The sequence below is a fragment of the Hyperoodon ampullatus genome (genome assembly GCF_949752795.1).
Source record: "Hyperoodon ampullatus genome assembly, chromosome: 5".
Lineage (NCBI taxonomy): Eukaryota > Metazoa > Chordata > Mammalia > Artiodactyla > Ziphiidae > Hyperoodon > Hyperoodon ampullatus.
Window position 1 is genome coordinate 111,837,655 of NC_136918.1, and position 17,427 is coordinate 111,855,081.

General features: G+C 34.1%; 1 protein-coding gene across 1 annotated transcript in view; it reads left to right on the forward strand.

Annotated features, from left to right (window-relative positions):
• The window catches only part of GBE1 (1,4-alpha-glucan branching enzyme 1), a gene marked incomplete at both ends in the record, with an annotated part of 293,082 nt that overhangs the window by 163,062 nt on the left and 112,593 nt on the right, over positions 1–17,427 (forward strand). The window contains one exon of the mRNA XM_079705465.1: positions 2,078–2,287. Coding sequence (XP_079561591.1) covers positions 2,078–2,287 — 210 coding nt within the window. The remainder of the gene's footprint in view (positions 1–2,077; positions 2,288–17,427) is intronic.

The following is a 17,427-nucleotide window of genomic DNA, read 5'->3' on the forward strand; positions in this document are numbered from 1 at the left end:
TCTATTCTCTTGTCCTCCTTCCCTAGCTTTCTCCCTCTCCACACATGTGGACCACTTTCTGCACAGTATATAAAGTCGTCTTTTTAAAATGAAAGTCAGATCATGTCACTCTCTTGCTCAGAACTCTGATGATTCCCTGTCCCTTTCAGAATAAAAGCCAAATGCCTCACATTGATCCATGAGGCCGCATGTGATCTGGGTCTTGGCCAACTCTCTGAGCTCATCTCTTTCTTGATTATTCCACTCCAGCCACACTAGAGTATTTGCTCTTCTTCAGATGCTCCTGGCTCATTTCTACCTCCAGTGCTCTTTCTTTCTGAACACTCTGCCCCTTAAATATTCACATGCCTTCCTCCCTATTTCTTTCAGGTCTTCGCTGAAATATTGCCTTTGTCATAAAACTTTCACTGATGACCATATTTAAAACAGCAAACCTTCCCTTCTGACCAGTGGCCTTGCTTCATTTTTCTTTAGAGCAGTTATTGCTGCCTGACATTCCACATGTTTTGCTTATTTATTTGTTATCAACCAACTGGAATCTAAATTCCATAAGGCCAGTGATGTTTATTTTGTACACTGCTGAATCTCTGGAGCATAGAAAATTTTTTGGCACATGGTAGATAGCTTAATAAGTATTTGTCAAACAAATAAATGAATGAATGAAACTTTAGGGCTGTTTATTCATTGAACATGATGTTCAATGAGTGGGAAAAAAGGTGAGGTCGGGGGGCTTCCCTGGTAGTGCAGTGGTTGAGAATCTGCCTGCTAATGCAGAGGACACAGGTTCGAGCCCTGGTCTGGGAGGATCCCACATGCCACAGGGCAACTAGGCCCGTGAGCCACAAGTACTGAGCCTGCGCGTCTGGAGCCTGTGCTCCGCAACAAGAGGGGCCATGATAGTGAGAGGCCTGCGCACCGTGATGAAGAGTGGCCCCCACTTGCCACAACTAGAGAAAGCCCTCACACAGAAACGAAGACCCAACATAGCAAAAATAAATAAATTAATTAATTAACTCCTACCCCCAGCATCTAAATAAATGAAAAAAATAAAAAAAAGGTGAGGTCGGTAGGATAAGAAGAGTAACGGGTAGAGTGTCATAAGTCTAAAGTTACTGGAAGGAGCCAGATTAGGCAGTGCAGTAAGTCTTTATAAGGACAGTGGTCTTTATCCTAAGGACAATGGGAGTGCAAATATGATTTTGGAGAGAAGATGACATGATCATATTTGCATTTTTAGAGGCTAGCTCTTGCTGCTCCGTGGAATCTGCTATCAGGAGCCCCACTGCATACTAAGCACTGTACTGTAACGTGGGAAACTAGATGGTCAGAGCCCCTGCCCTCAAGGGACATATAGTCTAGTGAGGAAGAGAGATAGTAAACAATTCATCACAAGGGTGATTTTTTATTTAAAACCAAAAGTTGATGCTATGGAAGACTGCAGTATTGAGATTTTTACATAGGTTAAGAAAGGCCTTCCTCTTGGGAGTGATTTTTGTTTCCTGTTTCATGCTGACTAGAAAACTGTTTTTAACACAAACCCACGTGCATGTGAGCTGCCTATCTTTCCTGCTTGGGTGGTGACAGGACCCGCTGGTACTTGAGGCATTCCAGTCTGGGAATAAGTAAGTAAAGGAGAAATGGCCTCAATTAAGGCACCAAGGATATTCAAAGAAGTATTCTAAGAGCCCTCACAATCCCAACCATGCATGCTTAAAGGGATGGTCAGGTATGTGGACAGGAATGACCATACCCCTCAAACTAGGTTTGGCGATGGAAATCAGAAACTCTGAGTATAGAGAAGTGGAATTTTACTATCTACCTACTCAAAATGTGAATTTTCATTGTGCTATAAATCTACAATTAACAGCCAGATTTATTTTTTTATTGAATGCTTTCAAAAATGCCTAATAACAACTATTAAGCAACTTTGACTTATATCTAAGTATTATATCATACTACATTTGTACATTTGAAGTATCTAGTACTGTGCTGGTAAAACAATGGATTCTCAGTAAATGATTGGCTGTTTGGTTTAAATATGATGTGATCTTGTTTTTGCTGTCTCCTTTACCTTAAGCCGTTATGGAACTCCTGAAGAGCTGAAAGAACTGGTTGACACAGCTCACTCAATGGGTATTACAGTCCTCTTAGATGTGGTACATAGCCATGCCTCAAAAAATTCAGAAGATGGATTGAATATGTTTGATGGGACAGAGTCCTGTTACTTTCATTACGGACCTAGAGGGAATCATAATCTTTGGGATAGTCGATTGTTTGCCTACTCCAGGTACGTACATAGAATATGGAAATGTCTTATTTGTTTAAAAAATAATTCAAGGAATTTTACTAAATTCATTGTATGTATACTCTCTCACTGGTATTTAATTTCTTAATTTTTAAAAAAAATTTATGAGAAATGTTTAACATACTAATAGAATTTACCTTCTTTTGATTAGCACATGTATTAACAGTAAGTTGCACTAAATTTTGGTTTTACAAATCATATGCTATTTAACATATATTGGTTATATTGCCCCTTAAAAGGTTAATGTGAATAACTTTTTAATATCTAAAAAGTACTTTATCAGTTGGAATTAAGCATAGCAAATCACCTTTTAATAGAAGAATACACCTTGTTTTAAGTAGGCCATTTTTTAAAAATCATACTTTATGTGTTGCTATCTTAATATTACCATGTTTTTGATTGCAGCTAAATCTTAACATTACCATGTTTTTGATTGCAGCTAAACTATAATAACAACTGACATTTATTAGTATGTAATATGTCAGGTATGGTGCCAAGGATTTAGATATATTAGCTACATATTTTATTTATTCTGCACAACAATTCTACTTACATGTGGTAAGTACTATTGTTATGACCATCACACAGATAATAAACTAAGGCTTAGTGCTAAAACAATTCCTTAAGATTAAATACACCTCTGGCTTGCCATCTAATTAGAAGGGTGTTTTAGGTGATTAAATCTAAATTCCAAAACATGGCAAAAATTTTGTAAAATAAAAAATACTATCAACTTGTATCCATTTTTTATCATTAGTGAAAATATAATGAAAATATGATTTCAGGCATATTAAAAGTAGAAGAGTGTCAAGTAATGTATAACTAATTTTTATAATATTTCTGAAAGAGTGTAATGAATTTTCTGTTGGATGTTGTACCATAAATAAATATGCACATATCTGGAAAACAAACAGTGTAGAAAAATGTTTCAGCAAGGACTTTGATAAAATGAAGAATTCTAATGTTTCAGCATAAATTAGATGACTTTTTTTTTAAGATGACTTTTATATGGAGGAAGTTGTTTTGCTTCACTCTTTTCTTATTATCATGCATTATTTTATATTTCATAGCTGTATAGGAATCACTCATGCCAGATGAAGCAGCATAATATATGAGAAAAGATACAAAAGTTAGAAGCAGGTGGCAGGGTTCCAGGCCTAGTTTCACTCTGGTACAAATCGATTAATCATTCTGGTTCTCAGGTTTTCATTATAAGAGGAGGCAGAGTTTTGGGATTAATACAATTCCCTCTGTAAAGGTATTTTGTATTTGTGTCACCTTTTGAATATTGCTTTTTATACTGTAGATTTATAATGAGTAAAAAGGACTGAACCTGTGCTAATTCTATGATATGATTCTTAACAATTTCATTATTGAGTAAATCTTATCAAAGTAGCTTGTGGACAAGAAATACAATTAATTGAACTTTCTGGTTCATATTTGGATGAATAATGTTGACTCTATCCTGTAGAACTGTGCCTTATGAAAGAAATACACTAAATTGTTAAATTTTTATGTTTTGAAACTATTCTGCTGTGGAACTGTGTCTTGAAAAGAAATACATTAAGTAGGTGGATTTTTATGTTATAAAATGATTCTTTATTTTATTAAAATATTTATTATAGGGTATTTTTCTGTATCCTGAGCTCTCAAAGTCCATTTAAAGTTATCCAGTTTTCTAAGGAAAAGGAATTATACATAATTGTCTTAAAACAATTCTATTGTTTATATTACCGAAATTAAGACATATTTAACATTTTTATTTAATATTGTGTCGGCCAAAAAGTGTGTTTGGGTTTTTCCATAAGATGTTACCGAAAAACTCGAACAAACTTTTTGGCCAACCCAATACTCAGTTTCTTTTTTATTGAATTAACTATTAATCTTTCTCAAGTGCTTACTTTTGGTAAATAACATATAGTATGATTTTATCTTGTTATTATTTTTTTATTATGACTCTTCGGGGCTGCATTATGTCATGTAGGCTTAGACCTCTGTAAATATAGTTCCACTTAAAATGTATTTCTATTATTCAATATGTTGTTCTATTTGACAATATTTAAATTCTCTAATTTTTATAGAATTAGTATTTTCTATATAGGTTTATGCTTTTAATTACAACATCATTAAACAATATAGATAAATCCTACAAAACCAAATTTAAAAAGTTAAATCACCAAATTTAAGCAAATAATTCTGTAATATTTAGGTTTTTCAATTTATAACATACTAAAGATTCTAAGATTCTTTGAATTATTTTCTCAATACTGTGTTGTAATTTATTAAAAACTTTATTGATAAAATTTATGTTAGCCTGATGAAAGTGTATTGCATTTTTCTTTTTTTATTACATTTTCTTCCTTCTATTCTGACTAGTTATAGCATATGTAATATAACATTGTTTTGGTGTAATGCAAAAACCATTTTTATAATCAGCATTCATGATCAAAGTCCGATGCTCTTTTGGTTATTTATTGCTGCTTAACAAACCAGCTCAAAATTTAGTGACTTCGGACAACAGCAGTTGTTTATTTTACTTCCAGATCTGCAATTGGGGCATAGGTCAGTGTGACATCTTTTCTCTTCCATGTTATGGTCTGGGTCTGGAAACTGACATGGCGTCATTTCTGCTATAAGCTATTGTCCAAACAGTTACAGATTCAAGGGGCATAGACCCTTTTATTTCAGTGGCAGGAGTATTAAAGAATTTTAGGGCTAAGTTTTAAAATCCCCACATCTAACAAGTTTTAACCATACACAGTAAATATGCCAGTTCACAAATTCAAAAGAGATGTATTGAAATACCTGTCTATGTGGAAATTTTGTTATTTTTCTCAGCTGTACTTCTGTGGTAGAGAGTTTGTCTGAAATAGGCAATTTTCAAAAAATATACTAATCATTTTAAAACTAATAATGCCATTTTTGTTAATTAGAAAATATAAAAAGGCATAGAAAATCCAAAATAAAAATTATTATTCTTTACAAATACAAATAACATTATATTTATGTGGCTGCACTTAATGAGTATTCTTTTCATGCATATAAACACAGGAAAACCCAAACCTTTACTCATACTCTATACAAAGGATAGCTATTCATCTATAATTTGGGGCTTGTTCCTTATTCAGATGAAATCAGAAACAACAATTTATACTTCATGTTTTAAGATATAAGTTATTTTTCACCCCTTACCTTTGATATGTTGATTAATATTATACTCCATTGAAAAGTAGATATAAAAATGGTACAGGGTTTGCCTAAGGCCCTAATAAACCTCTTTTTTGAAAACTTATAATAATTTTTGAAATTAAGAAAATGTTGATCTTATATAGAATCAGCTTCTGTAGAGGTATGTTGCTGATGCTCATTTCATTCTATCTGTATGTCACAACCTGTCACCATTTATAATCTCTGATTCAAGTGTCATCATCAGAGTTATCAGAATTAAATCTCTCACTCTGAGTAATACCAGAGATCCTGACTGTGCTATTTCATTACCTGTTATGAATAAATTTCCAATCAGGAGCTGCCCATGTTTTAATTTTCTGTCTACTCGGCTGAACTGCCTTCTAGCTCTGCTAAATTACTAATGACAGTTCATAACAGAGGTTGGGTTGTTCTTTCTTTAGTTGGTAAAGAGAACTTCTTGACAAATCTGTCACCCATAAGTTTCAAAAGTTTCTAGAGTGAGAAATAATGGATATAATTTAATGGTCTCAGTTTTAAATTGTATTTTGCATATGTGTCTGGCACTATGTAAATGCACTTGATAAAATAACAAGACAACTGCACAATTTGTGGAGCTTAACAATTATTATACCATAACCTTTACTAAAGCTTTGAAAGGGAACAGTTTCTTTGTTGAGTATTTCCTTCAAAGATAAGATACAAATCTCAAAGGAGATAGCATAGTAGAGCTCATGCTCATTTTTTTTCCCCCCCGAACCTTACATTTGGGTACAAAAGTAGTGTAATCATATTCTGTCAGCATGAGTTTGTAGTGTGACAACTATTAGGCAGGAAGATACTCTTATCTTGAGTTATTAGAGTTCCTTTCAGAAACAAAAAGTGAATCCAATTTGATTTTTTAAGGTCATAACCACATGGAATAAACTATCCTTTAGTACATACACTATAATATGTGGATCTTCTTAATCTTGCTAGGTCTTTTCCACGAGTTAGAATGTGGAAGGAAATTCATGGGGCCTTTCCTTCTGAGAGTGGATATTTGAATCTTAAATATTCTGTGATATCTTATGTGATGTTTCTTTTTTAGTTTGTCAATATAGTGAATTGCATTTATTGATTTTTGAATGTCAAGCCAATCTTACATTCCTTGGATAAACGCTCATAAACATAGGTTCTAAAATTCTAAACAAAATTTTGGCATATATTTATATGATATCATATCATGACAATCAATTATTAATGATGAACCTTAATTTAAGTATTATTGTTCATTGATATATTAATTAATGAATATATGACACCATTATGATCAGCAGGATATCTAAAAACTAAGCATCCAGGACATGAATAGAAACCTCTAAAATATTATATTTTAAGAGAGCTTTAAAGTCATATGCTGCTTTGTGATTTCTTAAAAGCAAAAAACAAAAAGCAACAGGCCATCAGGTGAAATAATCACTCTTTTTTGCTGTAGTAAAAATGGCCACAATAACATAGAAAAATAGCATAAAAGAGGTAAATGTGTTCAACTTCTGTTGAAAACAGGTATTATCTGGAAAAGTTTTAGATTCATCTAGGACACATTGCTAGATATATATGCTTGAAATTTCTGTGCATATGCTTATCAGAAATTTGGGAAAAACAAATACAAAAAAATCACTCCCTTCAGGGTATAGGTGACATTTTAACAGTTAACTTGAAGTAAGTGCTTTCAAAGAAAGTTTAGCTATGGGGAAACCATTTGGGGCAAATATCAAGAAAAAGTTTCCATGTTCGTGATTTTATTGCCACAAATGATTCCAGTCATAAAAATTCTTTTATTTGCATACACATGAATCTTGGAGCATTTTTTGCCAAGTTTCTAAAATTGTTCCAATTATAGTTTGTCTTAAGCCCATTGGTTATGCTTATAAATATAATTATAAATATAAATGAATCACCTTGTGGTTAATTGGCAAGATCACCTAACTAACTTCAGGGAAAATGAAATATACAATCCACATTTCATGAAAGATGGTAGATAGTGGAAGGAGTTGGGAAAAAAAAAGTTTTATAACTTAATAAAGATAGCCATTGATTCTCTTCTTTCATTTATATCTATGTATTTTAGTGAGCTATTATTATAGCCAGGACGAGCATTAAAATCCCCTATCAAAGCAATTTTAAGTTTAACCAGACCTTGATTATTTTATCTTTATTTTTAGTTTCTTTTTGTGGATCTATTAATATATTACTAAAGTGGTATATATACAATTAATAAATAAATACACATATAGAGGAGTGTGCTGATAAGACACACAGTTAAAAAAGTTTACAAATAATTGCTTAGGTAAATTAAGGTTAACATCAAAGATTTTTTTTTAAAGAAGAAGAAACTTTTTTTTCTGATCAATTCATTCATAAATTTATTGAATAATTTATTGAATAAACTTATTGAGCATTTACCCTATGTCATATCTTTAGGGAGACGATATTTTCTGTATATTTAAGCTAGCATAAAACCCTAAAAGAAAGTACATGTTTTAATTTCTTTGGATAGATTTCAGAACATTGAATATTTTTTAATTGAAGTAATACAGTATCATTTTAGACAAATACCTTTCCTATTTGCTTAATAAAAAGCAAATGATGGAAGATTAAAAGACAATTTCGGACATAGATTTAGCCAGCAGTTAACTATTCCAAAGGGAGTCAGACAATTAAAAATAAACTAAGAATAACTTACATAGCCTATTCATTAAGAATATTAAATTTTCACAGTAAGATTGTTAATAATGCTGGATTGTCCCAGAAAAAGTCTTTCTGTTTTCTTCTTTTACAGAATTTTCTCTCTTCCTTTTAGTAATTTTATCTTGTTTAAACCAGAACCTTATTTCAGCTTGATTGAGGCAAATGGTTAAATCTACTATTTCAGAGAAGGTAGAGTTAGATTCAAAATTCAGACAGGCTAATTTTCTTTTGTAAAGGCGATTAAGAAAGTTGCTATATCAATCTAATCTGTCTGGATTTGAGTTTGAATGGTAGAAATACTACTTCTCTTACAGGGTTTATGAGATTATTCAGCCTGGCAGAAAGGTTTCCATTGCTGCAAAGCACAGCACTGGAGTAAGGATTTATAGTCTTTGTGTAAACTTTGTTCCTGGTATTATCTGCCTCGTTTATTCCCACAAGTCTAAACTTTAAGTGCACAGGGATCTCGTGAAAATATCTTGAGTATTTAGGTCTTACTCACCTGTAACATTCACCTTCTCAAATGCAAACTCACTCTAAAGTAGGACTCTTCTTACTTGGTAATTTACCTTAAATTTGAAAATGTCGAGCATGGCTTCAAAAGCAGCGAGTTTTTTTTGTTTGTTTGTTTTTTTACCTCTTTATTGGAGTATAATTGCTTTACAATGGTGTGTTAGTTTCTCCTTTAGAACAAAGAGAATCAGTTATACATATACATATGTTCCCATCTCTTCCCTCTTGCACCTCCCTCCCTCCCACCCTCCCTATCCCACCCTTCTAGGTGGTCACAAAGCACCGAGCTGATCTCCCTGTGCTATGCGGCTGCTTCCCACTAGCTATCTATTTTACGTTTGGTAGTGTATATATGTCCATGCCACTCTCTTGCTTTGTCACAGCTTACCCTTCCCCCTCCCCATATCCTCAAGTCCATTCTCTAGTAGGTCTATGTCTTAAAAGCAGCGTTTTTAACTTCAGGCAATGGTACATGCCTGTGAAAATGGTCCAAAGATCCCTATTCAGTGGTTGTTTATTTAAGTCTGCGAATTTTGTTGAGTCTATAATAATAATATCTGGATTTTTCTTATGACCTTTCTAAACAAGCAGGTAAAATGTGAAAAAAAATCCATTTTTCTCTTTTTATCTGTGTGTAACAAAACAACTTGTTTAAGCATGTCTGTTTTCTAGGTTATGGACTAGCAGTTTTGAAGTTATGAAGAGATATTTCATGGTTTCCTAGCTGAATGATTTCCTTATTGTTATGCTGCAGATAAATAACCTATGTTATAGTGAGCCAGTTATTTTCAGAAAATATAGGTATCTCTTAAAATTTTGGAAAGGCACATAATTTATAAGTAACATAAAAATTATTTATTTTTGAGGGTCTCCTCCCCCCCACCCCCCATTCATTTGGACTAGTGATCAGGCATATTTTTCTCAAACTTCTGAATTTCCCATCCCAATTTTGTGGTGGTGAGATATCTCTATTTGGTCTTCATTCTGCTTCTTTTTCTTTCACTGTTAGTAAGACAAGCCATCAGCCTCAGGATTTATTTCATTGTCTTTTTTCAGCTTAAAATATCTCCCCAAGATTAGACCTTTTCCTGTGTAGCCTTTCAAAATTCTCTGTCTGCTGAAAGCATCACTAAAACTCAGGGGCAGTTATAGTTAACATTTTCTCCCAGTGCTTTAGGAAACAAAACAGCATAATAGCCAACTTTTCTAAGACTTAAGCTCTATTCTCAGCACTGTGTAAAGGATGGCAAATGAGGCCAACTAGCTGTTCAGTGGGTTCATCTGATCTTTGTGAGGGATGATGATCATGATGACTATAGTGATAAGCTTTATTAAAGATCATTCAATTTGGAGGCATTAGGTGCCTACCTACCTTATTGAACTTTCTTCTCTGACAACCTGAAATAAAATATCTCCTTCAGTCTTCTGCCATTTCCTATCTCCTGTCCCTACCTAATTTTTTTCCATTGCACTTATCACCATGTTACATTCGAAAAAGATACTTGTTTATTTTTTTTAACTTTAGTGATATATTTGTTGTTTATGTATTAAATGTGGAAGTAAAGTTAATATTTATTGTTTCTTATAGAAAATATTTTAAGTAAAGCAGTCTCTGTTTCTCTTTCTCTCTGTCTCATAAACTTTTCACCATCAAATTTGCTTGCCATGAAAGTGACACTGCAAAGTATTGACTTGGTGTGGTTACCTGTTCTTTAGAACTGAATTCAATGGAGAAAGCTATCAAAGATACTTCCAGCCAAAATGATGATGATGATGATAATAAATATTACATATAGTTAAGATATAAAAGATCTGACATAATATAAAATAAGTGGTTTTAGAATTACATGACCTTTACCTCTCTGATCTTACCAAGCTGTTTAACACTTAAATCTTGGTTTCATGGATGAAGAGCTCATCATGTGCCACAGGGCAGTTATTAAAACTATATAAAATAACATCATTGAAAATGCATGACAAGCTAAATACAGAATATTATGAAGAGTTTGGAGTTGTACTTTCAGATTTTTACAAAAGATGAAAGCAGGGCTTAACTCACAAACCAGGCAGGTAACTGAGGGAAACAGGCAAGGTGGTGGTTTTGGCAACCCAGAGCAAACAGGTCTTGTTAGAAGGGGCTCCCACTCACAAGTTCCTGCTGGTTGTTACCATGTGAAGCCACATCTTCCAGTTCTTTGAGAGAAGTCGGAAGTCCACATTTTATATGAAATATTCCCATTTTTAAATGTCTGCAATTAATTTAAATTTTTGAAATTATTGTTCAGACCAAAGGAACACACATTTGGGATTGATATAATCTCTGGGCCTCTAGGGCTATCTCTGGACCCTGAGATGTACCTTGGGTTAAGAGAGTATCAGATTCTTTGAAACTTCCAAAATTAGATAGTAAATTAGGTACTGAGTCAGATATGATAGTAGGACAATGATACTTTTATAGTTTAAACACAACATTGTAATTCAACTCTCTTTGGATTAGCAATGGGAATTTTATAAACCTAAACTGGTAGTATGACACTGTCTCTCAGCAGAATTATGTTAACATCTCCTTGATTTTAAGTAGCAGATGAATCAACAAAATGAATGCCTTTTAAGATCAGGCTCAATAAATCAAAATTCACGTTTAGTGAAGAAATCTACAGAGTTAAAATTCAGTAACCTTTATTTATTGTAATGCCTTGCATCTAAGTTGTAAGTAATTTCTATAAATGTAGTTACTGACTTTTGGATTCATAATAGAGAATGGGTAGAAGCCTTGGCTTTAGGTAGCAGCCTGGGCTCAAACACCAGTTCCACCGCTTAGCGTGTAACCACAACCAGATTAGTTAATCTTTCTAAATTTAGTTTCCCCATCTGTAAAATAAGATTCTAATTGTATCTCCCTCCTGTGATTGTGAAGATTTAGTGACACACTTATCCTGGTGCCTGGCTTGTAGTCATGATTATCGCCATTGTTACCAACATTGCCATATCATTGTCACAGTCTTCTTGTGGGTAGATGAACCAGCTGACCTATTCCTCTGAAACATACTTAGAGGCTTGAAGACAAGCAATAACAATACTTTTTGTGAGCCAAATATGTGCCATAATCGCTGTGGATCTTTATTTGTTGTGGTCTCACACTATTTTTTTAAAACACATTCAACTGTTTTCTTGGTAGAAGCCCCAAATTAGGAACGTCTGTGGAAATGACCTATCGTGATCAACATCTAACAGTATTGAGAAATCACAGCCAAGAGAAATGGTAGAGGGAGAAAGCCCATCAAGGCCAGAAACCAGAACTGAAAGCACAGTGATGTGAGGCCCCTCAGGTGCAGCAGCAAACAGTTCCACACTCTGTAATTGTTGCTCTGGGCATCATTAGACTGCGCTATAGTATAATAATTGATCATAATGAATGTGAGTCATTAAAAAACCTTTAAGTCATGTTCAAAAATGTCTTTTTAGGCACCAGGATAAAGTATTTCAAAGTATTTTCGTTAAAAATGTTAAATTTTTAAATGCTATTTTAACGATTAAGTTAAAGTTATCTGTCAACTATTTTTTAATGAGGGTTACTGTGAAGATTTTATTTATGTGGAGCACTTTGTTCCCCTCCAATGCAGAATAAGCAAAGCATCCCTCTACTTGTTATTATTTTTTTAAATTTTCAGGTGTGGAAGGCATTTTATTAAACAGTTATTGGATTAACTACCCTCATTCTTTTGCCTTTTAAATCCAGGGCCATCTGATCTATTTCTTAGGATAATATCTTATGGTACTTTGTTGTGAGAGGGAAACAGAATTTTAGTCTCAGGATGTAGGTTCTAAATCAAATTGTTCAGTCTTTGCCAATAATGGAGTTGGGGGCAAATTTTTCAGTGTAATGGCTAAGCTGTTTGCTATAACAGTACCTAGATTAGCTCAGGCAGGAAGGGCCCACTTAGTTCTCACCATCTCCTGTCTCTTCTTTCTATTTTACATGGCTGTTGATGTTGTGACAATGATTATGAGTAAGGAGATCACACCTTTATGTTTGTTGTTTGGAGCCCAGGCTGGACTAGCATGTCCTCCTGATATTTTCCTTCTGACAAAGTGTTATCATTAAGCGTTGCCTTATAATAATCTGGCCTGGGCTCTGCTTGACTTGCGGTTTTTCCTCCTTGTTTCTGCCATGGGCTCATCGACCAGCTTGTGTGGTTATATCTGAAAGGCTATTAGAAATTGCCCATCTCTTTATCTTTTCCCAGCACTTTCCAGAAGTGAGGTATCTAATAAGATCTCCTGTAAAAGAAGAGAATTCGGGGAGTTTAGAGATAAAATGAAGGTATGAACACTGTCAGGTCATAGAGGTGGTGAGAGGGTCACTCAGTACTGCTGTCCCTGCTGACCACCTGGTACAGGAGACTGCTGCACTGCCAGGCTGCTGGCTGGTGGGGTCAGAAGGAAAAATGGGAAATTATATGTGAGGTGTGCACAAATTAAGTGTGCAAAATAGGAACCTAATAGTCCTGCTGAGAAGCATATAGAACAACACTGTCCAAAAGAAATATAATGCAAGCCACATACCTAATTTAAAATATTCTAGTACTCACATCCATCTCTAAAACAATGATTAAAATGGAGCTTACCTCATGGAGCTGTTGGGAGATTTGAAGTATTAAAAATACGTGAAGCTCTTAGAACAGTTCCTGGCACATAATAAGAATTAGTTATTATTTCTTATAACTTCCATGTTTTGTTCCACAACTTCTTTGTTGATCTCAAATTTATGTATTATACAAACTCTGAACATACATCCATCTAACCATTACAGTTCCTCTTTATATTACTCCCAAATTATTTCTCAAATCCAGATCCTCTTTCCTACCTCTGCCCTGTGTTAAACGCTCTTATTTGATTATCTCCCTCCACTGTCTGCTCTCTTACATGTTAATATGTATTTTACTATACCGGTTTTTGGATTGCATTATTATTTAGTTTACTTTTCTCCTCTGCACCAGGCAAAAATATAAGCTTCAGCAAAGCAAAGGCAATGTTGTCTTGTTTCTGCCTTTATCCCTCAAGACTAGAACAGTGCTTGACTTACTTAAACACAAATTTGTTGAATGGATAAAGAAATGAATGAATACATTTATGTTTTCTAAGGCTCCCAAATTTAAAAGATAGGTCTTATACATCTTGTAACCCTATTGTTTAGCACAGTATTTTAGAGCCTACCAGAGAGTAGACTGTCAAATATTTGTTCAACTGAGTAAAAAATGAAACCCATTATCTCTACGAAGTCTTACTTATTGAATATTTTAGGTCCTTTTATTCCCAGATATAGCAAATGGTATTTCAGTTAATTCATGAAGTAACAATGGCATCCAGATCTGTCACAGCAGTTTGTTCCATGTAACTAATATAGAAAATGATCCACCAGGGAAGAAAGTTCAGGAGGATATCCATGTGTGTCACATGAAGAGTGTTCAGTGCTCAAATAAATTTGGAAAACCCTGAATTAAATCAAGTTCAACACATTTCTTTATAGTTGAAATTCTTGGAATCTTTAATTAGCTATTGTGTATTTTGAATCTCCAAGTAAGTGCTGCACAATAATACTTCATTTCTCAAATGTCTGTGACCTTGAGGCACTTCAGTGCACTTAGAAGAGATTTTTTAAGAAATCCTAACTTCGAGGTTTTGAAGGACCTGCCTCTGGTCTCATCCTAACTTTCTCTTCCTCTCATTCATTAATCTCTAACCACTCTGGTCCTTTTTTAGCTTTGGAGCCTCTGTGCACGCTTTTCCCTCTGCTGGAGTATTGCCTTTGTATGGCCAGCTCCTATTTATTTCCCAGTCCACATTGTAAAAGTCCCTTCTTAACTTCAACAGTCTAAAATCAATCCCCTGGAATGCTTGCTCATGGCTTCCTCTCTTCATTCTTCACTTATTTATCATAATCTGTAGTTAAGATTTGCAATTATATTTGTATTTTGTATTTTAAAATAGTGATACCTTAACCTATTTTTCTTTTGATCTCATCTTTAGGAGATATTTTGTTGAGTGTGCGTATATAAATTCCATATTATAAACACTGTTAGTGGTGGTTTTACATTTTTGTAAAGAATATCCTATTTGAAATTTGTGTCCTTGTAAGAAGCTAAAAATTTTCACTAAACCCTTAAATACCTTAAATACTAAAGGTACAGTGACATTAACTTGTAGTAGTTAGTGGATGGAACTAGGGTGGGTTTGCTTTGGCATCCAAGCTATGGGCTGTTCCTTACAGCGTAGTGCTTGTCACCATTTTAATTCTTTATTTTATTGAAATCTTTCATTTTCATCTCTTCTTTATCACTCTCAAACCCCCATCAACATATAGTACCATTTACTTGTAGTTTGCATTTTAGAGAAATGAAACTTTTTTTTTTTTTTTTACCATTTTCTCAAGCAGTAAGTAATAGCACAACCTGCTTCAGGATTTACACTAACTTAAACAAAATACTATTATCAGTCTTCCCCCATCATTCCATCAAAGATTCATCTGGCTGCCTTTGTTATTCTCCTAGTTCTTCTCTTTGTCCTCTCTCTGTCTCTCTGTCTGTCTGTCTCATAGATCTCAGCTGTACATTTGGCAATTTACATTTTGTGATATTTTTTTATTCATGCTTATCAATCCTGCAAAGAGCTAAGGGAAAATTGTCTCTATGTTCTTTTTAAAAGTCTTAATATATAGACTCTACTTGCCACAAGCAGACAAGGTGTAAAATATTAAAATATAGGCAACGCAAAAGTAAGAACTTCACTCAGAACCAAATACTCTGAGGAGATGCTATCCTCGGTGTCTAGATTAGATAGTCATCTGTGAATTGATGAAGACCTAAGAATTTCTCCCATCAAGGCAGAAATGAAGCATTTTGTTTTTTCTTTGTGATCTTTCTTCCTCCCCTCCCCTCCTCTCCTCTTCCCTTCTCCTCCCTCCACCCACTTTTTTTTTTAATACAATGGAGAGCAAGGTTCTGAGGCTGGGGAGGATTTGGGTCTGTATCAGGTGAGGGCACAGCTTTGGTTTTCTCTCCTCTTTGCCTTCATTATGGCTTATGTCCCTGCTCTACTGATTATTTCAGCATGTAGAAAAAACTGGCTGCAGCTAAAAATTGTCTTAAGAAATGTAAACCTTTGAGGCCATTTGAGCATAAACCCAGGCAATTCAGAGAAGCTGGGAACAAGCCAGAGGGAGGCTTGGTCCTTTTATCCACTCTTTCTGCAGGATTTATTAACATGCTGCAGAAAGTAGAATTCTGATTCTTGTGTTATGCGTGTTTATAAATTATATTACTGTGTAGATATTAACTAGTTTATATCAATATGTGCTAGATTTGAGCTTTCTTATCATTTCTATATATGTTTATATATGTATGTGTACAGACACATCTAAAGTTCAAAGTTTTGTACAGATTAATCATAGATTATTTAATGTTTTGGTTTCTTGCTGTTAACTATAGTTTATAATCTCAACAGAACTAAAATTGATAGAAAATGGGGAAAGAATATAGATTTCTATGCTGTGCAGGTAAATTAGTTTTAAAGCAAAGGAAGTTTTGCTTTAAAAATAGAAATGAAGTACTTTTTCTATATTAGAAATGTCTGTAAAATGTCTTTAGGAAATATATACATGTACTATGTATATGTGTATATATATACTGCATATATATATATAGTGAACTTCTAAGTGTCTGCTTTTTAAAATGAATGATAGGGACAGGGGGCTTTATGGACACATGTTAATGATAAAGTAATCTGCTGCTTAGAATCATGTATTAAAAATAAGTCTGGCACACACAGGTGCTGAATTAGCTAATTAATTAAATTAATTAATTAACTAAACAAAATTTCATTGAGCACTTATTATGTACCGAATATTCCTGAATCCTGGAAATGAAGCAGTAAAAAACCAGATAAGACCCCAGTTCTCTGAGCCTTGTTTATAGGAAAGGCAGACAATACAAAATAAAGTGCCAGATAGTAGCAAGTACCATGAAGAAAAATAAAGTCACCTAAAATTGTTCAGTGTTATGCTGACTGCAGCTGTTTTTCAGTGTGATCAAGATAACCATTTCTGAAGAGGTAATATTTAAACAGATTTGAATGAAGTAAGGTGCAATATAAAATCCTGGGGGGTGAGCGAACAGTGAGGAGAAAGCAGTTGTGAAGTCTCTGTGGGGGAACGGGCTTAGTGTTTTCAAGAGAAGGCAAGAAGATGCAGAATGGTAAGTGTGGGATAATTTTAGGAAAAACCAGAGTTTGGCAGTTGTCAGATCATGTAAAGCCTTGTAGGTTTCTGTACAGGGTTTGGATTTTCTTCTATTTTATTCAATTTATTCTGTGTTTGATGAGAAGCTGTTAAAGGGTGTGGATCAGGGGAATGGTGTGACAATACTGAACATAAGTTCACTATATGATAATAAGCTAGGAGGAAGAGGGATGTGGGTAGGTGTGGAATTGGTGGGCAGCGTTAAGGGTCATCTGCACTGCAGCAGTCCAGTGAGAAATTGTAGTGTTTTGGGTAAGAGTGGTACCATCAGGAGGTTTAAGAACTGATTAGATTAAAATGGAATACATTTTGAAGGGAGAGCTGATAAAACTTGCTGAGTGATTAGTTGTATATGAGGGTAAGAACAATTATTTCTAGGTTTTTGTCCAGTAGG